We start from the raw sequence: 25,209 nt of genomic DNA on the forward strand, positions 1-25,209 counted from the left end.
AAGTTCCAGACCAAGGAAAGCAGGTTTCAGCACAGAGCATGTTGTTTGTACAGCCAGTTCGGGCACAGTGAACCACACTCACCACCTAGGAAACAGGGGAGCCCTCCCAAAACCCAGGTTTCCTGACACCAGCAGACGGCCAGGCCGGCAGCAGGTCTAACGCTGTGACTCGGGCCGGCTGCTGGCTCTGCTCTGCACGGTGCAGTAGTAAATAGAACTCATTCACAGGTGCAACAGCAGGGGCTGAAGACGACAGGGCCAAAGCCCTGCTGACTGCAGGCAGACTCTCAGGACACGGTATCAGCCCAGCCTTTGCCTCCATTTTTTTTTTAAAGATGGAGTTTCACTCTCACTGCCCAGGCTGGAGTGCAATGGACGGCGCGACCTCAGCTCACTGCAACCTCCGCCTCCCAGGTTCAAGAGATTCTCCTGCCTTAGCCTCCCGAGTAGCTGGGATTACAGGAATGCACCATCACACACCCAGCTAGTTTTGTATTTTTAGTAGAGACGGGTTTCTCCACGTTGGTCAGCTGGTCTCGAACTCCCAACCTCAGGTGATCCGCCCGCCTCGGCCTCCCAAAGTGCTGGGATCACAGGTGTGTGCCACCGCGCCTGGCCACCTCTGCCTCCTTTTAAGGCTGTGCATGTGATCCAGCCCCAAGCACCGCTCTGAGGTTCGCAGGGCTCAGTCGTGCAGTGCCAAGCTCCCACCTACCGTCCTCTGTGCAGCACACACAGTGCAGGGAGCCGGTGGCAATGGCGATGACTTTCTTTCCCTGCAACCCTTGGACCTGCCGAGGCCTTCGAACATGGTCATCCGATCCATGGCCCAGCCTATGATAATCGCCTTTGCCCCTGCACACAAAGGAAGCACGGAAATCATGGGGCAAGGCCATCACTGACCACCCTGCCCAGCCTCCTGGGCAGGCTCTGCTCTTCAGGACACAACCACAGCCTGCGCAGAAGCGACATTCCCATCCATGAAAAGCCGGTGCACACACCCCAATTAAAATATAGTTTTGGTGGGTTTAAACTAACAGAATCTTTCCTACCAGGTATAAACGGCTCCAGATTTGGTAAGGGCAACAGAAAACTGGGATCCGCATTCCACTTTAACTACTCCAAGTCCTGTAAGAGAGTCAATCTAGAAGGGGAAAAAGTTCAATTAGACAGACAGCATCGAGGCCCCTGCTGATTGCTATATCCACGCTGTTATTTAACTAAACTAATAGGAATTCTGAAAACTTGTACCCATGTGGAATAATTAGTGCAACTTAAATCACATTGCACTTCATCTCAGCACTCCCAGGAGGCAGGTGGGACTGGACTGACAGCAAGATGCTGGCACAGTGGGACGCAGCACATTGCACCAGAAATGGGAGCTCTGCTTGAGGCCTGCAAGCCTCTCTCCCCAGAATGGCCTCTGCGAACCTTGCTTCTCTGTGCAGCAGCAAAGTACCCCACCAACCCCTGTGTCTCTCCTCGCCTTTCCCAGCCCTCTCAGACCCAAGGCCCGTGGGGCGGGGGAGGAGCAGCAGGCAAGGCGAGGGATGGTCAAGAGCACTGGGCTCCACCCACCACCCAGCACCCACTACCCTCAACAATGCACACTGCAAGGCAACACTTTTCCTCATGCTCCTCATGACCTCTGTGATTGCTCTCATATGTAAGCTCTCATATTCAATTCTGAACTCAAATCAATTAAAACTGACCTCATTATTTTAATGAACTCTCCCTGGTGTCCAACCCTAACACATTGGCATCGGGACGTCCTGCTCCAGCCCCTCCCATGCCCAGCATCCTCACCCTTACAAGTGCAAAGCCCAGGCTCTTCCCCACAAGGAGGGGCCTCTGATGCACGCTACAGGTGAGGGTCTGCTCCACAGGCACCTGTGCCACACCTGCAGCCCCACAGCCCCACGACAGAGGCAGCCGGGCAGAGACAGGTTTGCAGCACCAGGCTCCCAAGTGCCCGGCAGAGCACCTGGGCTACACGGCAGTGTGCTGTGCATGCACTGAGGTCACTGAGCAGCACCTGCAGGACCTGAGCCACGTACCAGCCACCGGTGCACACGAGCAAAAGATATTCTGGTGAAACGAAGAAATCGCCTGGAGCCACCAGGCTTCTGCAGAGCGGAGCCACCCACCCCAGCAGGGCCGCAGGACCCGGGCGCTGTGCAGGCCCTGCTCTCGCTCCTCACAGGACACCCGCCTGAGATGGCCCTGGCCAACCCAGATGCAGTCCCTTTAGCAAGCACTGGCACCCCCGAAGCACGGGCCGTGGCAACTCAGCACCACTGCAAACAGAAAGTGTGAGAGCCAGTGATATCCTCTGAGACAGGCCTACACGCTAAACAAACCGGCAGGCTCCACGGGCCCAGCTGACCCCGTCCACTTCTCAGGAGCACACACAGCACATAGCACACACACCTTTTAGCCAATCACCCCTTACAGTTACCGGAAAGAAGGTACAGAGGAGGTTGGTGGCGCTGAGGCTGTGTTTTCCCGAGGGCCCCCAGGGACCCCGACTGGGGTGAGGTGGGAGAGCATGGCGTTACCTTCATGGGCACTTTACAGCCGTCGCTGCCTCCGCGGCCCAGCTTGCCGTAGTCACCGTCCCCCCAGGACCAGACGGTGTCGTCATCTGTGAGGCAGAGAGTCTGGGCGTCTCCGCTGCCACAGGCAATGTCGACTACACGGTGCCCCTGCAGCGCCTCCACCTGCAGGGAAAAGGACTCGGGTTGGCCGAGCACGGCACGAGAAGGCTCGCCACCGGAGGAGCTTCCCAGCGCCGCCATCCTTCCTTTACGGGAGTACCTGTCTAAAGCTTTTACAAAGAGGCGATTTCTAAAATCTTATAAGACAAAAGCAAACATACCTTCATCTATCTGAACTACGAGCATCTAAACTGCAGAAGAAGCTATTAATGTCTTTGATGCGCCAACCCTACACCGCCAGGAAGGCTGTTTATTCACTTCCTGTACCCAAAAATACAGTGGACCTTCTAGAAGCCAAAGCATTTTTCTAGACGCCAAGCAGTACTTACCATTACAAAGAAAAGGATATTTCAAATACTATCCTGTTTAAATGACTCAGGGAAGAAATATGTACCAAGATGTTTTTATTTTCACCAGAAAGAACATGTACTTGTAAATTGGGCTATGACCATCATAAAAAAATCTAGAACAGAAAATACTCTGGACTTTTAAAATCATAACAAAGGTGGCAAAGCACCCCCACGCGACACAGCCGTGGGGGGCCTGTGGCCTCCCGCCTCTGCACACGTCTGCTCACCAGCTTTGGCTTCAGCTGGTCCTCGCTGTCACTGTGCCCCAGGCGGCCGTAGCGGCCTTTGCCCCACGTGTAGAGGTCCCCGGCGGCTGCGACACAGGCACTGTGAGCTCCGCCAGCAGCAACGTCGACCACTTCAATTCCTCTCAGAGACTCAATGACACGGGGGCGGTCACACGGACTGCAGAAAGTCACCAGATATGACGGAAATACATTTTTATTCTTAAACATTTTCTAGCTTATTAACTATCTCTCAGTCTACACCTTCCTCATCAGTTAATTGTTAAATCAATCAAGAAGAATCATTCAGACGTGAACTCAAATGTCACCACTTCCTACCTCATTCCCGTACAAGGCCAGAGGGCAGGGCTTCCCCAGCTCTAACTCGGAGGCTGGAAGGTGACCACACATACTGGGCCAAGTTCAAAGCACAGCCCATTTTTCAAAGGCCTACGAGCTGAGAACAGGTTTTACATTTTAAAGCGTTGTTTTAATAATAAAAAAAAAAACCTCCAAGAATCATATGCAACTCCTAAAATAGTCACCACCTGGCCCTGTACGAAAGTTTGCCACCTCACCCCCATTATGAATTAACAAATCATTTAAGGAGTTTTAACACATGAATGTCACTGGTCTGTAACAGTGACTACTGATAACAAACTTTTTGCTTTCTTACTAAGTTTTGAAAGCAGCTCTTTATATATTTTGGCATCAGACCTTGATTATATGACTGTGAATATCGTTTCCCAGCTTGGGGTTTCAATCTCTTCAGTGTCTTTCAAAGAAAAAGTTCATAATTTTTATAAAGTCCAAGTGGTGTTTTTCTTTCATGAATCACGCTTTTGGAATTCAATTGAAAAATCTTTTCTGATCTAAGGTCACAAAAATTTTCTCATGTTTTCTTCTAGAAGTTTTTGGTTTTAGGTTTTACGTTCATGACCGTAATTCATTTTGAATGAATGTTTGGCTATGGTGTAAAGTATGCATTTAAGTCATTTCTTGCCATAGGCTATCCAATTATCCAAAACCACTTATTGAAAAGAGCATCTTTTCTCCAGTGAACTGGCTGTGTGCTCTTATAAACTGTGCACGAGAAATTGTGAGAAGTCCAGTTTCCTTTTTCCACACTCGTCAGTGTTTGCCAGCCAGTTTCTGGATTCCCTGTTCTGCTCCACTGATGCATCTGTCTCTGTCTTTATGCCTACACTATACCAAGCTGATGGCTGCAGCTCTAAAATGAGACTTAGGCAGTGCAAGTCTTCCAACCGTGTCCTCATTTTCAAAGTTCATTTGACTATTCCAGGTATCTAGAATAGATACCTAGATATGTGCATCTCCGTACACATTTTATACTCGGCTTGTGAATTTCTATACAGACCTTGACTGAGAAGGTGTTGAATCTACAGACATGAGGATAACCACCAAATTAACAATCCTGAGTCTTCTGCTCCGTGACTCTCAGCAATACTGTGTAGTCTTCTGCCTGTAGGTCATTCACATTTTGGGGGCAGATTTATCCCTTAGTTATCCAGTTCTGAGAAGAGGGTACTGTAAGTGGTATTTTAAACTTTCACTTTCTGGTTTGTATATGTCTATGCATGGACATACAAATAACCTTTACTTATTGATCTTCTATCCTGCAACACTGCTAGCCTCACTTATTAGTTCCAGTAGCTTTTTGTAGATACCACCAGATTCTCTGCATAAACAATGTTTTCTGCAAAAAAGACAGTTTTAATTCTCTTTTCCATCTAGACGCCGTGTATTCCTTTGCATTGCTGTACTGTACTTACTAACCCTGTACAATGCTGGAGAGAAGTCGTGAGAGCAGACATCTTTTCCTCGAGCCTGAACTCGGGGAAAGGTTTCAGTCTGCTGCCATCAAGCACAATGTAGACTCTATAGGTTAACAGAGATGCCCTTTATCAGGTACAGGAAGAGATCTTTTACTCTTAGACTACTCAGTTTTTATCAGAGATGGATGTTGGAGTTTGCCAAATTATTTTTCCCCTCTTTATCTATTAAGATGATCATATAGTTTTCTTTTTCACATTGACTGATTTTTCTAATGTTAAACCAAACTTGTGATTTCTGGCATAAACACATCACGTGGCCACACTATGTACTACTGAATTCAATTTACTAAAACATGAAGACTTTTACATCTATGTTCATAAAGGATATTGGTCTGTTATTTTCCTAGACATGGCTGAGTCTGACTTTGATATAAGTAAAGCTTTCCTCAAAAAAGGAGGGGCCTCTGATGCACGCTACAGGTGAGGGTCTGCTCCACAGGCACCTGTGCCACACCTGCAGCTCCACAGCCCCACGACAGAGGCGGCCGGGCAGAGACAGGTTCGCAGCACCAGGCTCCCAAGTGCCCGGCAGAGCACCTGGGCTACACGGCAGTGTGCTGTGCATGCACTGAGGTCACTGAGCAGCACCTGCAGGACCTGAACCACGTACCAGCCACTGGTGCACACGAGCAAAAGATATTCCTGGCAAAACGAGGAAATCGCCTGGAGCCACCAGGGTTGTTGGGAGCAGAGCCGCCCACCCTAGCAGGGCCGCAGGACCCGGGCGCTGTGCAGGCCCTGCTCTCGCTCCTCACAGGACACCCGCCTGAGATGGCCCTGGCCAACTCAGATGCAGTTTGGGAATTGAGAATTCCCTCCTCCAATTTTCTGAAAAATTTGAGAAGAACTGGTATCATCTGTTAGCTACATGTCTGTTAGAAATCACGTCATCGGGTCCTGGAGATTTGTCTGCAGTAAACTCAATCTCTTAAACACATCACTATTTACTCAAGTCAACTAATATTCTTGAGTGAACTTTGAAGAGCACGTATCCTTTGAGGAACTTATCCATTTCATCTAAAAAGTCAAACTTGTTAGCATTAAGCTGTTCATTGTGCTTCATTATCTTTTAATATCCGTATACTCTGGGGTGACGAAAACTCCCCTATTCCTAGCATTTCTACAATGTGTAATCTCCTTTTTTCTTGACCAGTCTAGGCAGATATTTTAACAATTATATTGATTTCTCAGAAAAACAGTTTTTGTTTCATTTTATTCTCTCTATTGGATTCTGCTCTTTCTTACTCCCTCCCTTTCTTGTGTTTAGTTTGGATTGTATCTGTCCTTCTTATTGTAAGTTTTCTTTCTTTCTTTTTTTTTTTTTTGAGACGAAGTCTCACTCTGTCACCGAGGCTGGAGTGCAGTGGTGCGATCTCGGCTCACTGCAGCCTCCACCTCCCAGGTCCAAGTGATTCTCCTGCCTCAGCCTCCCGAGTAGCTGGGACTACAGGTGCGCGCCACCACACCCAGCGAATTTTTTTGTATTTTTAGTAGAGACGGGGTTTCACCATGTTGGCCAGGATGGTCTTGATCTCCTGATGTCGTGATCCGCCCGCCTCGGCCTCCCAAAGTGCTGGGATTACAAGCGTGAGCCACCATGCCTGGCCTATTGTAAGTTTTCTAAGATGAGACACTAAGGTCATAGTTCTGAGACCATTTTTCTTTTTTAAAATAGGCATTTCATGCTATAAATTTCCTTTTAAGTTCTGCTTTTGCAGGATCCCACATATTTTGGTACACTGTTTTCATTTTCACGCTTCAAAACTGTTTGTAATTTACTTCTGATTCATTCTTTGATCCACCGTTATTTAGAAATGTTTCACTTTCCAAATACTGGGGGTTTTCCAGGGATCTGTTATTAATTTCTAATTTAATTTCCCTGTGGACAGAGAATATATTTTACATAACTTGACTCCTTCTGATGTGTAAGATTTGTTTTATGGTCCAAATCACGATCTATGTTGGTAGGTATTCCTCATGCACTTGAAAAGCATGTAAAATCTGTCCAGTAGAGTGTCCTAAAAAATGTCAATTAGGTCAAGTTAGTTGACACAGTTGTTCAAATCTGCTATCAATTTTTTTTAACGTACTTGTTCTACCAATTATTGAAGGAGGGATATTCAAACTCTAGTTAAACTGTGGATGTGTCTGTTTCTCCATGCAGCTTTAATTTCATGTATGCAGATCTATTATGAAGTGTGCAAAGACTTAGGATTATTATGTCCTCTTGATGACCTATCCACTGCATCGTCCGGACACTACTGTTTTTGTCCCTGTCAACATTCTCTACTATGAATTCTACTTCGTCTGACGTTAGCACGGTATTCTAGCTTTGTTTTGATGCACGTTAGCATGGTATGTCTCTCCCTTCTTTTTGCTTTTAGTCCATTCATGTGTCTGTATTTAAAGTGGGGCCCCTGAAGGCAGTGTATGGCTTGATCCTGCTCTTATATTCATGCTGACAACTTCTGACTTTAAACTGGGCTGTTGGAATCATTTACATTTGATGCGGCTATAATCATATTTGGCAGCTGGGGTGCAGAGGCTCACACCTATAATGCCAGTGCTTTGGGAGGCGGAGACAGGAGGACTGCTTGAGGCCAGGAATTTGAGACAAGTCTGTGCAACACAGCAAGACCCCACCTCTACAAAAAATAAAAATAAATTAGTTGGGTTTGGTAGCACGCACGTGTAGTCCTAGCTAGTCAAGAGGCAAAGACAGGAGGATTGCTTGAATCCAGCAATTCAAGGCTCAGTGAGTCACGATCATACCACTGCACTCCAGCCTGGGTGACAAAAGCAAGACCCCAGCTCTAAAAAAAATACATGTGTGTATTAAGTCTGTATCTTGCTATTTATTTATCTGTTCTTTGCTGCTGTTTTCTTCTTCTTTGCTTTCTTTTAGATGAACTGATTATGTTTTATGACTTCACTGCAACTTCTGTTTTTTTATTGCATTTTAGGTTTTGGGGTACATTTGAAGAACATGCAAGATTGTTGCATAGGTACACACATGGCAGTGTGATTTGCTGCTTCCTCCCCTTCACGTATATCTGGCATTTCTCTCCATGCTAGCTCTCCCCAACTCCCCACCCCTCACTGTCCCTCCCCTATTTCCCCCCAACAGACCCCAGTGTGTAGTGCTCCCCACTGCAACTTCTTTGTTGGTTCATCAGATAAAACTCTTTTGTGTTATTTTACTGGTTGCCTTGGGGGTGTGTGGAGTACCTCTCTAACTTATCACAGTCTATTCTGAAGTCACCTACTACAACACGAATATAACTTCGCATCAGTCTACTTCCATTTCCTCCCCCAGTCTTTGTGTTACAATTAACTTCTTAAACGCATTAATTTATTTGTATTGTGTCCTTGAAATATTCAGTTATCTCTTTAAAAGATCTATAGTAAGGAAAAACATCACGTCATTAACATTTCTCCATTTCTTTGGTAGATTCATGATTCTACCTGGTATAATTTTCCTTCAATTTAAAGAAATTCCTTTAAGGTTTTGGTTGTGCAGGTCTGTGGTGATGAGTTCTTTCAGTTTTTGTTTATCTAAATGAGTCTATTTCAACTCCTTTCTTGAAAAAATATTTCTGCTGGGTTTAAAAAAAAAATGTTGACAATAATTTTTACTTGTAGAAAATCCACTGTCTTCTAGCTTGCACTGACTCCTAGAAGACATCTGTAGCTATGATTACCTTTTCCCTGTATGTAACATGTTTGGTCCCCCCACCCTCACCCTCACCCTCACCCCAGCTGCTTTTAAAATATTTTCTCTTTTTCTCTGGTCTTGACCAACTCGCTTTAGTGTAGTTTTCCTCATGTTTCTTTTGCTTAGGGTTTTTTAAGCATTTTGAATCAGTGGACTTACACTTTTCAACAAACTTGGAAATTTTTTAGCCATTATTTCTTCAAAATCCCCCATGTGCCCCTCCTTTAGTGGCTCTGATTATGCAGATATGAGGACATCTGGGGTTGTCCCACAGCGCACCTCTCTGATGTTCTCTTCATTGGTACAGTCTTCCTTCTGTTTACTTCTAGTTTCTTTTATTACGTCTTCAAGTTCACTCATCTCCTTTTCCTGCAATGTCCAATCTGCCATGAACCCCATCCAATGTATTTTTGGTCTCTGACACTGTGTTTTTCATCTTTAGAACTTTGATTTAGGCATTTAAATATCTTCCAGGCTTTACCTAACACATTCAAGTTCTCTTCTAGCTTTATTAAAATAACATTTTAATAAAGTTCTTAATGAGTAATTCCACCACTTCTATCATGTCTGAGTCAGTTTCAAATGATGATTTTTCTCCTCATGTAAGTTGTATTTTCCTGCTCCCTTGCATGCTTGGTAATTTTTTATCAGATGCAGGATATTGTGAGATTTACCTTATTGGGTGCTTAACGTTTGTATTCATAAGAATATTCTTGAGCTTTGATCTCTCTGATAAGTTACCTATAAGTGGTTTCATCCTTTCAGGTCTTGCTTTTAAGCTTTGTTGGAGGTGTGATAGCAACAATTCGTCCATGGCTAATTTTTCCCCAATACTGGGTAACATCACTCTGAGTACTTTAATTGCTGCCCTGTAAATTCTGAGGTTTTGAGAGCAGGCTCCATCCACTGCCCTGCGTGAGCTTTGGGGACTCTTCCTTCTCATCCCCTCGGGCGGTGAGCTCCTCAGCCTCATGGCTGTGCCTGCCATGTCAGGCTCTGCAGGCCTCAGCAGTCCTCTCTGTGCAGCTCTCTCCACTCTGGTATCTGCAGGCTCTGTGTCTCAGCCTCCCTGGACCTCCAGATCTGTCTTCTCTAAACTAAGGGGGTCTGCCAGGATCTGCCTGGTGTTCTGTGCCACAGCCTGGAAACTTTCTGCAGGAAGTCCACTGGGCAATTTTTAGAACCTGCCTTGGTTTTTTAATTGTTAATTTTTGTGGGTATATAGATGTATATATATCTATAAGGTATATGAAATATTTTTGATTTAGGCATACAATGTGTAATAATCACATCAGGGTAAATGGGTTAATCAATCACCTCAAGCATTTATCCTTTCCTGTGTTACAAGCAATCCAATTATACTCTCTTAGTTATTTTAAAATGTACAATAAGGTATTATTGTCTGTAGTCTCCTGTTGTGCTATCATACTTGATCTTATTCATTCTAACTAACTATCTTAATACCATTAAACATCATCCCTTACAACTCGCCTTGCTTCCCATGACTCAGGGAACACTGTATTTTGTCGCCTGATATTCAATGTCTTTGGGGGTATTATTAAATTTAATTTATTATTATTAGTTTTTAAGACAGGGTCTCACTCTGTCACCCAGGCTGGAGTGGAGTGGCACGATCTCAGGTCACTGCAATCTCCACCTCCCAAGTAGCTGGGACTACAGGTGTGTGCCACCACATCCGGCTAATTTTTTTTGTATTTTTCATAGAGATGGCATTTCATCATGTTGCCCAAGCTGTTTCTGAACTCGTGAGTCCAAGCAATCCACCCACCGTGGCCTCTCAAAGTGCTGGGATGACAGGCGGCACCACCACTCTGGGCCTGTTTATCTTATGTGGTGTTTCAGTTACCCGTGGGATAAAAAGGTCCTGTCACTCCAGCTTGGCTGGCAGTTCTCATTAATTGTTTATAACATGTGGCTTTGATTCCTTTGTTTAAAAAATGGTGGAATTGTGTGATCTTTCCCCCTCACCCCTGCCATTTCCTCTGTATTTGCGGTTCTAGTATCTTGCACGTTACACAAAATGCCAAGTATCACTCAGTGGATCATTTAAGGGATAAGGACCAAAAGAAGTTTGCTTAGTACTTGTCATCAACGACTGAGAATTGACTTTATTTTCCTCCCAACAGAGAAGTCACACAGGTAAGCCCTCATCTTGGCACATAAAACTATTTCTGCCAAATGAGTCATTAACATTGTTTAGTTTGAGCAGATTATTGCAAATGTTTCTTTGAAAAGCCAAATGCCAATACATTGTACCAGCATTAAAACCAACACAAAGAAAAACACGACATTGAAAACATGTTTTCACACAATACCTTCTGCTGCCATGACCCAGCTTTCCATCTTCCGCCTCACCCCAAGAGTAAACTTCTCCTTCTGAAGACAGCGCAAGGCAGTGCTTTCCTCCTGAGTTCACGGCCACTTTCTTAATAAACACATGCTGAATGGATTCAAGCAATGTTGGGGAAGACACCGACTCTGTCCCTCCAATTCCCAGTCTGCCACCTGCACCATACCCAGTGGCATACAGCTAAGAAAAGAAAAAGCAATAGCAACATCAGGTTTTAGCCTCAACATCCCCTATATTTAGTAATTCACAAACCTAATCCATGCTTTAGACATTTTTACCACACAAAAATGAAATTTAAAGTTAAAAATCACAGGAATGTTTATGACTTTATACATGTTCTATCAAACTTCTAGGAATGAAATAAAAACATGACTATTAGAAATTCCAAATTCAGGGAACATATTGTGAAAATAAGGTCTTCTCCCTGGAATCTCTTCCATTTTTATCTAGAATACCAACTACAATTAATACCAAGAAAAGTTAAAAAAAAATTCATTATCTACTATGTGCAGATCTCTGACAATAACAGCCACAAAAACATACCCACAGAAGAACAAATACATTTTAATATTTCAGCAGGGCAACATGCAAACCACTCAGGAAAAAACAAAATGCCTTTTTTTTTCCATCTAAGTGGGATGTTTCAGGACACAAAACATCTATGATTAAAAAAGAAACCACACACACAATCAGACTGCCTCTTTCCAAATGAACGTAAACATCCCTGCTGATAAAAACTTAAATGGGGTTCCATGCTGTTTTAGACATCTTTCAAACCTGCTGCTTTACTGACATAATAGTAAAGAAGCCACAAGGACCAATGCAGGAAGTGAGGCCCAAACTCAGGGGGACACATGAGCCCCATTCCCAAAGGCAGCTTGCAGTGGGGAGGGTCTGTGGCTCTCAAGTGTACAGGGTGCAGGGAAGTGCACTCACCTCCAGGAATTCCGCAGAAGGCAGGGCTCCAAAGGGCTGCCCCTCAGTGACTGTGAATAACAAGTACGAGCAACACAGAAAGTGGCCTTTCTCAGCCCCAGCCCTGACAGGGAGAGAGAGGTCTGCCCCTGAGAATTCACAACGACAACAGGAGCTGCCCGGTCAGGCCCATCGTTTGCTGCTGTCAGTGAGGTGTCATGGAACACAGCCACACCCGGTCATTTACAGAATGTCCTGGCTGCTTTTGTGGCTGCGACAGAGGCCATGTGGCCCACAGAGCTGAAAACGCTACTGTGCCCTTTATAGAAAATGCTTGCCAACCCCCATCCTAGAAAAAGGACAAAATAAAGATATTTTGAAACAAACCAAAGAATGAATCTCACTAAAGTAAACTGAAAAGGAGACGCTTAAAGTTGAAGGAAATGATTTTATAAGATCTGAGATGCAGCAAATGATGGTAAGAAATGATAGTGAGCGAAGATGTGAAGCATTTGACTAACTCCAAAAAAACTATGGTCCACATAAAACAACCAAAGCAACCACAGTGTCTGTGGCAGAGGGGAGCAGCTTGAAACTCAAACACTGGGTAGCAGGGGCCGCTGACTGGGAGGAGGGGAGAGATACTAATTAACTTTAGGTTTTTCAGTACATCTGTTAAGATAACCAGAGAAACAAGGAAAAGAAACAGAATTCTCCGAAGAATAGAAAAAGAGGAACTGTATTTCAAACCTTTTTATGAGGTGAGGCCACTTTGATACCTGTGCTAGCAGTCTCCCTCTGACACGGTTCACAATGATCCCTCCTGTATGCAAGCACACCTCGACTTACTGCACCTCGCAGACAGTGTTCTACAAACCGAAGGTGTGTGGCAACCCCACCGTGATCACGCCTATCGGCGCCACTTTTCCACCAGCATGTGCTGACTTACTGGTTCCACCTCACATTTTGATAATTCATGCAATATTTTAAACTTTTTCATTATTATTTTATCTGTTACGGTGACCTGCAATCAGTCATGTTTGATGTTACTGTTGTACTTGTTTTGAGGCAACACAAACTGTACACACAGAAGACGGTGAACTTAAACGATAAATGCTGTGTATTTTCTGACTGCTCCACCAGCCAGCTGTTCTCCCTTCTCTCTCCCTCTCCATGGACCTCCCTATTCCCTAACACACAACTTATTGAAATTAGGCCACTTAATAACCCTACAGTGGCCTCTAAAAGTTCAAGTGAAAGGAGGAGTTGCATATTTCTCATTTTAAGTCAAAAGGTAGAAACGATTAAGATTGGTGAAGAACATCCGTTGAAAGCCAAGCCACGGTGAAAGCTAGGTCTCTTGCACCAGTTAGCCAAGAAACAGTTCTTGAAGCACAATTAAGTGCAACTCCAGTAAACATGCAATGACAAGAATGCAACACAGTCTTATTGCTGATACAGAGAAAGTCTGACTGGCACAGACAGAAGATCAAAACTGACACAACGTTCCTTTAAGCCAAAGCCTAATCCAGAGCAAGGCTCTAACTCTCTTCGATTCCACAAAGGCTAAGAGAGGTGACAAAGCTGCAAAGTCTGAAGTTAGCAGAGATTGCTTCCTGAGGTTTAAGGAAAGAAGCCATCTCCATAACATAAAAATGCAAGGTAACGTAGCACGTGCCGATGTAGATCCTGCAGTAAGTTATCCAGAAGATCTAGCCAAGATCAGTGATGAAGGTGGCTACGCTAAAGCAGACCTCCAATGTAGACGGAACAGCCTTCTATCAGAAGAAGATGCCATCTAGGACTTTCATAGCTAAAGAGAAGTCAACGTCTGCTTTCAAAGCTTCAAATCTTGGCTGGGCGCAGTGGCTGAAGCCTGTAATCCCAGCACTTTGGTAGGCAGAGGCGGGTGGATCACAAGGTCAAGAGATTGAGACCATCCTGACCAACAATGTGAAACCCTGTCTCTACTAAAAATACAAAAAAGTGGCCGGGCGCGGTGGCTCACGCCTGTAATCCCAGCACTCTGGGAGGCCGAGGCGGGTGGATCACGAGGTCAAGAGATCAAGACCATCCTGGTCAGCATGGTGAAACCCCGTCTCTACTAAAAATACAAAAATTCAGCTGGGCATGGTGGCGTGTGCCTGTAATCCCAGCTACTCAGGAGGCTGAGGCAGGAGAATTGCCTGAACCCAGGAGGCGGAGGTTGCGGTGAGCCGAGATGGCGCCATTGCACTCCAGCCTGGGTAACAAGAGTGAAACTCCGTCTCAAAAAAAAAAAAAAAAAAAAAAAAAAAAAATACAAAAAAGTTAGCCAGGTATGGTAGTGCGTGCCTGTAGTCCCAGCTACTTGGGAGGCTGAGGTAGGAGAATTGCTTGAAGCCAGAAAATGGAAGTTGCAGTGAACCAGGACAGCACCATTGTACTCCAGCCTGGTGACAGAGCGAGACTCTGTCTCAAAAAAACAAACAAACAAACAAAAAAAAACCTATAACTCAATCAGGACAGTTGCAGGTGGGCAAAGGAAACGCAGCTTCAACTCTTTTGTCGGGGCTGATGCAGCTGGTGACTGTACTAGACGAATCTGTTGAAGTCAATGCTCATTGGCCATTCTGAAAATCTTAGGGCCCTTAAGAATTATACTAACTCCACTCTGGCTGTGCTGTGAAACAACAAAACCTGGACGTCAGCACATTTTACAGCATGGTTCACCGAATATTTTAAGCCCACTATTGAGGCCTACTGCTCAGAAAAAAGGATTTCTTTCAAAGTATCACTGCTCATTGACAACGTACCTGGTTACCCAAGAGCTCTGTTGAACACACACAGAGATTGAAGTTGTTTTCATGCCTGCGAATACATCATCTTTTCTGCAGCCCCATGCACGGATCAAGGAGTAATTTTGACTTTCAAATCTTGTTATTTAAAAAATACATTTCCTAAGGCTATAGCTGTCATAGATAGTGATTCCTCTAACGGATGTGGACAAACTAAACTGAAAACCTTCTGGAAAGGCATCACCACTCTGGATGCCATTAACAACATTTGTGATTCTTGGGAGGAGGTGAAAATTTCAACATTAACAGGAATTTGGAAGAAATGGATGCCAACCCTCAAGGATGAACTTGAGGGGTTCAAGATGGGTGGAGGAAGTGGCTACAGATGTGGCAGAAACAGCAAGAGAACTAGAATTAGAAGTGGAGTCTGAAGATGTCTTAATAGACTATAGCACACACACATTTTTATATCCACTGGGAAACCAAGACATTTGTGTGGCCTGCTTTGTGGAGACACGGCTTTGTGGTTTTGGGCTGGAACCAAGCCTGTGCACCTCCAGGGAATGCCTACAGCTCCCTCCCCAGTGTACCCTGGACTATAAAGACGACGCAAGAAATTTTCAGATACGTTGGAACAAAAAGAGTCAGGTAGGTCACCAGACATAAAGTCAATATAGAAACATCCAATATTTCTAGACACCAGCAGTAATAATTTTTTTTTCTTTTTGAGACAGAGTCTCGCTCTGTCACCCAGGCTGGAGTGTAGCAGCAGCATGATCTCGGCTCACTGCAACCTCCACCTCCCAGGCTCGAGTGATTCTCCTGCCTCAGCCGCCCAAGTGGCTGGGATTTACAGGCACCCATCACCACGCCCAGCTTAACTTTGCCTTTTTAGCAGAGACGGGGTTTCCCTATGCTGGCCAGGCTGGCCTCAAACTCCTGACCTCAGGTGATCCGCCTGCCTCGGTCTCCCAAAGTATCGAGTCGCCATGCCCAGCCAGCAGCAACAAATTCTTTGAAAAATAATATTTACCACAGCAAACAAGAAATACAACTAACGAGTGATACACAAGCAAAAACTGTAATACTTTTGTATATATCATGCATTTTCAAAATTTAAAAAAAAAAAATTGACCAGGTGCAATGGTTCACACCTGTAATCCCAGCACTTTGGGAGGCTGAAGCGACCAGATGGCCTGAGGTCAGGAGTTCGAGACCAGCCTGGCCAACATGGCAGAAATCTCGTCTCTACTAAAAATACAAAAGTTAGCCGGGCGTGGTGGTGGGCACCTATAATCCCAGCTACTAGAGAGGCTGAGGCAAGGGAATCACTTGAACCCAGGATGCGGAGGCCGCACCATTGGACTCCAGCCTGGGCAACTAGAGCAAAACTCCATCTTAAAAAACTTCTTAAAAATCTGAAGTTAAAAATTGAAAGATTATACAGAAGCATCTTAGAACGCTAGCTGCTTCCTGCATACCACAGTATTGTTAATCTTGAGAAATGTTTTAGTACAGATCCTTGCCTGTGCTAAGAACCATATACCACATTTAGCCACAACTGCCTCAAGCTCAGTGACCCTGTGAACAGAAAAAACTCCATTACCTTCCCATCCGCCGTCACAGCAAAGAGGGTCTGTTCTCCTCCGATTAACTGCACGGGTCTGAGAGTCGCGAGGGCTTCACAGGGAGTGGGAACTTTGACTTTTGCACCTTCAATGCCCCCTAGCTGGCCCCTATGATTATGTCCCCATCCATAAATTGTTCCACTGCCACCCGCAGAAAGAGTCCAGTCATCTGGGCGCCTACAACAAACATCGAGTGAGCATCTGCTGCGGGAAAGAACAACGCAAACCACCTCTCGCGCTCACGGTCCACAGTGCTTCTTGTTTCTAATGTAATCACCTGTTCATCCACTGCACAAGCTGTTCATCTTGTTCTCTTTTAAAAACGTCATGGCTCTCATGCAGAACATCCATGTTTTCGCTGTCTGCCATTAATTCACGAATTTTCTTAGCCACCTAAACAAAATTATCATGACGTCACTCATCTCAAACAAATAAATAAATATTAAGGACAGACAGAAGCAATCCCTGCCTGAAGACATGAACGAAGAGCAAGAGTGTAATGTGTGGTCACCGGGCAAAGCCAATAATGACTGCATCACGTCTAACATATAAAAACGTCTAGACAGCATCATTCTATCGGCAGCTTCCTGAAAATCAACTTCCACTGAAATTCAGTGTCAGCTCACTCATTTTCACTTATGTGTTACTTTCTTTGATATTCCTTGGCAAGCAAAATTTTTCTGTCTCATAATACTGACATCTTGTTATACTACAGCTAAATAAGGAAAATGTTTTTGCGTCCCAAAAGTGATTCCAAAATATCACGCAATACCTCATCAAGAAACAGACGGGGCAACGGGGTTCTTTTGTCAAGAGCCACAGCGACACGGGAGGCCATGCAGTACCTCCGGAACCAGGCCCACTTGTGCGTCTCGGCACAGCAAGGGAGAGTGTCCAGCTCCAGGTCACAAGCAAGAGCTACGAGTACCTGCAGGCACCGGAAAAGACGAAGACAGGGACACTTAGAAACTCAGAGAACAGGCCAGGGTTTCTGTGGCTCCTTCCACAGAACCTCCTATTCCAGGATGGCCGCCGTGGCCACAGCAAGGACACGGCCGCCATCAGTGATGTGGCGATCCCTGACAGTTCCCAGCCACGTGCCATACAACTGCTACAACACTTGCTGCCTACGTCAAGTGGCAAGAACACCTGTGCATCTCAAGGCATGCTAAGAGTTACAGGCTTATGGTTGAAGGGTTTAGATCACAGGATCATTTCTTGAGTTCTTCTTTTCATATTTGACTTCAGCAATACCTACAGCTGCCCTGAGCGGCCTCAAACACACACACTGCACGTGACGTGACAGCTGCCCTGAGCGGCCTCAAACACACACACTGCACGTGACGTGACAGCTCTCAGTGGTTCTTTCAGTCACATGGCCCTACTGTTACTTTAAAAAATAAGTCAAACGTTACCTTAAAGAATGGGCTGTGGAGCAGCTGTTTGCCACCCCTCACAATAGGATCTTCATATTCAAACTGCCTTTGCAAAGCTTCTGGAAGACCTTTCACCAAAGCAGCAAGAGCACTACCTGTAAAACTCTAAGAAGCAACAGAACAGTATTGTACCACAGGAATCCACACACAGGGGAGGCTGACCATTTGTTTTTACAGTCAAATGTTTTAATATATGGGTAGTATTTCTTCTTTAAAAAAAAAAAAAGCGTATCAAAATTCTCAAGTAGGAAAAAAGCTAAAAGAACATAAACACTAAAATAAAAAAGAGGAGTCCGAAGACTCATCTCAGAATGTTTGGTGCTCATTTTAGTACAACCGCTTCCAGAGAAATAGGCCCTCTCCGGCCTACAAATGCTGCCTGTCTCCTCATATGGGTAGGATCAAAACGGACTACTTTAGTCACCAAAATAAGGCGAGGTCATCAGTTGGCCTCACTGTAAAGCCCAGTCGACACAATCCACTGTTCACAGCTGTCGACATGTATTTTCACAAAGTCCAGCCTGAATTCGGGCTGCAACATAGGAAAGGTCTGGATGCGACAAAGGCCTCCCTATTCTTAGGCGAAATTCCCCAACTCTTCTCAATGATTTAGAGGTTTAGACCACTAAAGCAACACTTTATTCCCCAAGGGTCACGACTCTAGAAATTTTACTAGAATGTTCCATACCAAAGCTCTTGCTTCCCCATCATTTTCTCCAAGCAGCCTGTTTATGTTAATTGATTGCCCAAATTCAGTTGTAAGCAGCTTCCTCAGTCTCTGAAGGGCCCACATTCTGTGACTGGCGGCTGAAATGAGCAGACAGAAAGTATCAGACGTCTGACGGTTTCCTCCAACTAGTAAGAGAGCCCTGACTGTCACGGTGCCACTTACCTAGGGCACTCAGCTGCGCACACGCAGCCAGCGATGCTGCAAGACGAGGGACGATGCTTCTGTTAGAGGCAAGGTTGAGTCGGAAGTCTAACAGACACGTCACCAAATCCATGGACGGGCAGGAGAGGACGCAGCGGTCAGAGAGGAGTTCTTTAGGGCCTGTGAATAAGCACTGTGAACATCCCCATGCTTCACAAGCTAGGGAGCACCCCATAAGACAACCACGGACAAGGGTGGCTGCACCCAGCCCCACCCACTGGAAGGCGACAGCCAATATGCCCCTTTTGCCACTGTGAGTTGGTGAGCCTCAATCTTCACACTCACTTCCACTGTAAAAGTCTTAAGAACTACACCAGCAACAACTCCTTCCACACTAGGGGAAGAGGAGTGTGAGCCTGGCAGCTGGACAGCTAAGACAAGTCTCTGTGTTCCGACCCACACCTCCGTGGGGCCTGCGGGAGCATGCACTCCAACACAATAGGCACCACATGGGAGTGTGCACGTGTCCATGTTGTTCTGGAAACAACCCACAGCCAGTCACCTACCCCTGGTTGCCATAAGATCCTCCCTTACCAGCTGCTGGCATGATGGGATAGACGGTGAAGCGCCAGCCCCAGCCGTTGACCGACCCATCGCTGATGAACTTCCACTTTAACTCATCCCCCGGGATGCGCAGCTCGCTGGACCAGTCAGACCACTCTCGGCCTGGAGGAGGAAAGCGCACGCCAGGGTTAGCTTTGATCCACCATCCAATCAACACAAGCTCCTTAGACACAAAGCAGAACGATTTCCGTCACGTGCAAGAACAAGTTCCTCCGAGCCCAGCTCAAGTGCACGGCGACACATCACTCTTGGGATTCACATTTTAATACATACCTTTCTTCAGCAGACACTCATTCAGCCCCTGTACCAGGTACCTGGGAAACTGAGGGCAGGTGGGCGGGCACTGCCCAGGCAGAAGCCACCATCCAGTGGGGAAATGATCCCACACAGCTAGGATACGGTGAGAGGCCTCTGGGTCGCCAGCACATGCCAGGTCATGGGGACAACTCTCGGGAACGCTCTGATACAACCAGGTGGCCAGGCAGCAGAAGGAAGAACCCTAGCTCTCCCCACGAAGGACCCACATGTGTGGCTCAGCATGGCCCGGAAGAGCTGCCCTCGAGGGAGGAGCGGAGCAGCCCCCCGGGAGCAGAGGCCTGGCGGCTGTGGAAAGGAGTGGCACTGCATCACAGCAGCTCAGAAGGCCACGAGAACCCAACAGGTTTCTGCTTCAGAAGGACCATCTGGCAACGGCTCAGGGATGGCCTGTAAGGGCTTCCACATCCAACACCACTACTGAAAACTACACTGGCAGATCTGTCAAAGGACCAGAAAAACCTACACCCACCGGGACCATAGGAATTCATGCAAAGCTTCACTTCACTAAGTAATGCTGTGTGGATAAAGCTTTCCTGGGACGCAGCCACGCCCTTCCACTGGCATCCAGTCTGCGTGCCATGACAGAGGCTGCATTACCCGGCCCTTCACAGGAAGCACTTGAGATGAAGGATAACGAGGTCTTAGAAGACACACCCTGCACTGCCAATTCTAAAAGGCTCGGTGAAAGAGCTTGTAACACGCCCCCACAGACGTGCTAGTCCGCCTCGCTGGCCTCATGAAGCCCAGCAGCAGAGACAAGCCAGACACGTGGCCGCCTACACCTACATACAGAAGTCACTCCACATGTGGCCCTCACTGCAACCAGTAAGACACAAATCCCTTGAAGCTCTGTTGTAGGCCAACCACGGCTCACGAGAGCCCCGGCACCCCGCACGTCTTCGGCACCTTCTGCAGCTGCCTGGTGAGGCTGGGCTCATCCGACAGGGATGTGCTGCACACATCACACATAATTACTGTATTCAGAAGTATGGGGAAGAGGCAAGCAAACCTACTGTGTTTCAAAGCTGAACAGCATATTGTCCCTTCCTCAACTTCCATGAGAATACGGTCGCAGCGTCTGTCCTACAAATGTGAAGGACTTTGTCTACGGAGACACAGGTGGTCCGATCACGTACTGCTCAACCTCCTGTCCTTACCTGACCGCACAGAGACAATCCTGTTGACACCGTCCATGATTGTGAGAGGGTCGTGGCGCCTCTCCGTGGAGCACTGCCGGTCAAATTCCACCCTGAGTCCTTCTGCACCTGGAGACAAAGGAGCAGAAAACACAGCACCCACTCCCGATCAGCACCCCAAGCAGAAACAGGGCACCGGACAACCTGTAAAACACACACCATGTTTAACAGCTAATGCCTGGTAGAAAGTCCGGAAGAACTGGCCTCAAAGACAAGCATCTCAGACTCACCACCCTTTTCCCCAACTCATCCCCACAGAAGATTATGCCTGTGGACTGGAAAAACCTCCACTTGGCCAACGTGCAGACTTTCCTCCTGCAGCCCCACTGCCCTGATGAAGCTTTACAGTCAACATCGCACTGCCGAGGGCTGTGAAAATGCCCGACGTACAGCCAGGTCAGACAGAAGCAGTCGGTTGCCTGGAAGTGAGGGGCACCTCAACTTTTGGGGTTCATGATGATTCCAGGTAGTCAGCAACAGAAATGAACTGAATTACAGGGCACTCAACTGGTGTCCAGAGAACTGGGGAATTGCTTCGTGTGGAGAACCTACATCTGGTTTGAGAGGTGTGTAAGTAGAGGCACAAGGGTTTTCTTTCAGGCTGGAAGATCTTGAAGGACTAGCAGAGGATGGCACCGAGGGGCCGGGAAAGAGGTGGGGAGGATGGAGGGACATGGGGCAGGGGTGCAGGTCCTCTCCCAGGGTTACAGGGTTAAGAGGCTTGGGCTGGTTTTTTTTTTTTTTTTTTGAGACGGAGTTTCGCTCTTGTTACCCAGGCTGGAGTGCAATGGCGCGATCTCGGCTCACCGCAACCTCCGCCTCCCGGGTTCAGGCAATTCTCCTGCCCCAGCCTCCTGAGTCGCTGGGATTACAGGCACGCGCCACCATGCCCAGCTAATTTTTTGTATTTTTAGTAGAGACGGGGTTTCACCATGTTGACCAGGATGGTCTCGATCTCTTGACCTCGTGATCCACCCGCCTCGGCCTCCCAAAGTGCTGGGATTACAGGCTTGAGCCACCGCGCCCGGCCTGGGCTGGTTTTAAGCTTCGCTCTCTGGATGCTCTGTGGGCAGCTGATTGCGGAGGGCTGCAGTGGGTGGGAGTGGAAGCAGGAACACAGTCAGGCAGCTGGGATGTGACTGCTAGGATGATAAACCAGATGAGACCCCACAGTGCTCTAGCCCAGATGTCTGCAGTTAGGGAGAAATGATTGAATCTGGAATACATTCTAAAAGCAGAGAAAACAGGACTTGGTGGTGGCCTGAACATAAAGCGAGGGAGACACAAAAGAGAAAGCGTCACCAGACTTTTGTCCAGGCAAATGCCGACCAGAAACACCCTTTGTTCTCCACATTTCTGTCATGAAGCAATAGCTTAAAGTTTAAAAACGTTTTTCTGGGCCAGATGAGGTGGTACACGCCTGTAATCCCAGCACTTTGGGAGGCTGAGGCAGGCAGCTTGCTTGAGCTCAGGAGTTCAAGACAGGCCTGGCCAACATGTTGAAATCCTTTCTCAATATAAAAATTTAAAAGTTAGCTGGATACAGCCTGTGGTCCCAGTTACTCAGGAGGCTAAGCGGGGGGATCACCTGAGCCCAGAGGCTGGGGCTACAGTGAGCCCAGATCGTGCCCCTGTACACTCCAACCTGGGCCACAAGGTGAGAAAGCTTTTCTGGATCTCACCTCATTCTAAAAGTTCAAGAAAAATGACTTCAGATAAAAATGAGCAAGATAAAAGTATAAGACCAAACACAATAAAAAGTTACCATCAGAGAAAGGGAATGGGCTTGGCACTCTGGCTTACACCTGTAATTCTCAACACTTCGGAGGCTCAGCTGGGAGAAGCACTTGAGCCCAGGAGTTTTGAGACACGTCTGGGCAACACTGAGAGACTCCGCTCCACAAAAAATAAAAAGCCAACTGTGGTGGCACAAGCCTGTGGTCCCGGCTTCTTGGGAGGCTGATGCAGAAGGATGGCTTGAGCCTGGAAGGTCGAGGCTGCAGTGAGTCAGGATCACGCCACTGCACCGCACCCTGGGTAACAGAGCAAGACTCTGTCTCAAAAAAAAAAAAAAAAAAAAAAAAAAAAGAAAAGAAAAGAAAAATGAGAATAAGGAACAAAGTAACATCCCTATAGATAATAAAGGCAGGTCAGAAAGATAAGCTCACAAACCACACCGGCCCTGTAATCTATCATTTCAAAACAAATTGAATGAAATTAGAAAAATGATACAAGACATGAAAGAACCACATAAATCAGACTTAGGAAAACCAAAAAATTAAATGATAAAGCTGAAGACAGAATTAAAATGAAAATAAAACTACATTCCAGTGGAGACTAAAACAGTGTACAATCAAATAAATACAGCAGATGCGCCCTAAGACAAACAGGAGAAAAGGAAGGAATTAAAAAAAAAAAAAGAGGTAAAAAGTACTTGAAAGAGAAAGTAACATTAACTCTAAAAGGCATCAACTATCCAATGAATGGAGAGTTACCAAGTGTCCCTAGAAAAAACTGCTAAGCAAGGCTACAGAACAAACACTGCAAGAGACTGAGAGGACAGACGCGAGGAGCACCCATACCTGGGAAATCACCGAGAATGACCCATGTCAACGCATATTCTAGTAAAATTACTGAAAAAACACACATCACTTATAAAGGGAAAAGATGTTATCACACTTTCACAGAGGAAAAAGACATGAATCAACGCTTTAATGCCCAGAAAAACTACCTTTCAGTTCAAAGGACAAACACTCCTGTGAACAAGTCTGATCTCAGGGGCTTCTGAGGAATTCACCAGAGTGCACTTCAGACCCCACAAGGACCAGTCAGTAAAACTAAGACTCAAAGATGAAAACAAAGTAAAGTATGTAACAGCTACTATGCTCTTGTAGATACAGTATAATTATTTAATAAATTTGAGAAAATTAGGGCATGTTCTGAATTCCAGTAATTATACTGACATTGGCAGCACTGAAATTATATCCTAAGTCTGTCGTATATGCAACGTGGGCAAAGCACATGAAAAATCATGAAACATTTTATCAAACACTATCTTGGAACCCGGATTTGGTATGGAAGCAAGGAGAGGCAGACATAACAGACGAAGTACGACCTTGTACTTTGAGTAGACGGAATCGGCGTGTTAGCCAGGCCAGCCGGCACACGCCTGCACTCCTAGCTACTCGGGAGGCCGAGATGGGAGGAGCACTTGAGCCCGGAAACTCGAGGCTACAGTGAGCTCTAACTGCACCACTGCACTGCAGCCTGGGTGGCAGATCAACATCCTGTCTCTAAACAAACAAGTGCATAAATGAAATGTAAGAAGTAAATAAAAGAAAAATTTTTTAAGTATCAGCATGAACAGAAGAACCCAGGGCAGATCCCAGGTGAAGAGAAGCCTAGGACAGCTTGGGTCGCCTGCCTGGACGCCACGGAAGGACCACCAGGATCATGTCGGAGCCACACTGAAGAGGCTGCCACTGTCTAGAAACAGGATCACCTCAGCTTCTGCGAAGATCATCACAACAGAGTAAAACCCTCACACACGTTTCCATCCATGGGTTCATAACAACATTAAGATAAAAACAGGTCACCTTCAAGAAATCAAAGGAAATTCATGCATTCTCCGGTAAACAGAGGAAGAACCAAGCTTTCATCTTATCTTTCTCAGGCAAACGGCACCTTGGGCAAGCAACTATGAGACAAGGGAAAACGTCTCTTTATAAGAAAGTATTCCAGCTACCAAGTAAGCAAGAAATGATCCTCCAGAATAGCATCATTTGCATCCCCTGATGGGCCAACGGCCTCCAGTGCTAATAAGCCTCAGCGGCTGCTGACGTCACAAGGGAACACAGGCAGACAGGAGGTGCTCCGAGGCTGAGTCTCAGCCACTAAGGAGCTGGCCGCAGGGACTGAACTCAAGTGCGTCCAAACCGCGCAGCAATCTGCAGAAGGACGGCCGAGGCGCACCCAACAGCAGCACGAGAGCGTGCGGTCAGCAGAGCCAGGCCGTGGGGAAGCCTGTCGGGTGAAAGGCCGGGGCCTCAGCAATCTTCTTTTTAATAATTTTTCTTGAATTCTTAAACAGAAAAGAAAGATGCACACATGGGTAACAGAAGCAGAAATGCAAGTCAGAGCATCACTCAGAGGGACTTCAGGGGGACACACTGAGGGGTTCTGCAAGTCAGTGATGGTGCAAAGCCAGGAGA

The 25,209-nt window shown here is 46.3% G+C and overlaps 1 protein-coding gene across 7 annotated transcripts in view; it reads right to left on the reverse strand.

Annotated features, from left to right (window-relative positions):
* HERC2 (HECT and RLD domain containing E3 ubiquitin protein ligase 2) overlaps window positions 1–25,209 on the reverse strand; it is a 205,873-nt gene that overhangs the window by 17,080 nt on the left and 163,584 nt on the right. For 6 of the 7 annotated variants that reach the window (XM_032259981.1, XM_032259980.1, XM_032259977.1 and 3 more), the window contains 13 exons: window positions 20,960–21,067; window positions 19,455–19,586; window positions 18,882–19,040; window positions 18,678–18,796; window positions 17,969–18,094; window positions 17,326–17,481; window positions 16,831–16,946; window positions 16,532–16,730; window positions 11,199–11,413; window positions 3,295–3,472; window positions 2,559–2,720; window positions 1,053–1,144; window positions 716–855 (listed from right to left, as the gene is read on the reverse strand). In XM_032259981.1, the coding sequence (XP_032115872.1) occupies window positions 716–855; window positions 1,053–1,144; window positions 2,559–2,720; window positions 3,295–3,472; window positions 11,199–11,413; window positions 16,532–16,730; window positions 16,831–16,946; window positions 17,326–17,481; window positions 17,969–18,094; window positions 18,678–18,796; window positions 18,882–19,040; window positions 19,455–19,586; window positions 20,960–21,067 (1,902 nt within the window). Of the gene's footprint in view, window positions 1–715; window positions 856–1,052; window positions 1,145–2,558; window positions 2,721–3,294; window positions 3,473–11,198; window positions 11,414–16,531; window positions 16,731–16,830; window positions 16,947–17,325; window positions 17,482–17,968; window positions 18,095–18,677; window positions 18,797–18,881; window positions 19,041–19,454; window positions 19,587–20,959; window positions 21,068–25,209 lie in introns of those variants that run through there. The other variant, XR_004263267.1, reaches the window with a different exon arrangement.

Source organism: Sapajus apella, unplaced genomic scaffold (assembly GCF_009761245.1).
Source record: "Sapajus apella isolate SASKATOON/1434 unplaced genomic scaffold, GSC_monkey_1.0 scaffold113, whole genome shotgun sequence".
Lineage (NCBI taxonomy): Eukaryota > Metazoa > Chordata > Mammalia > Primates > Cebidae > Sapajus > Sapajus apella.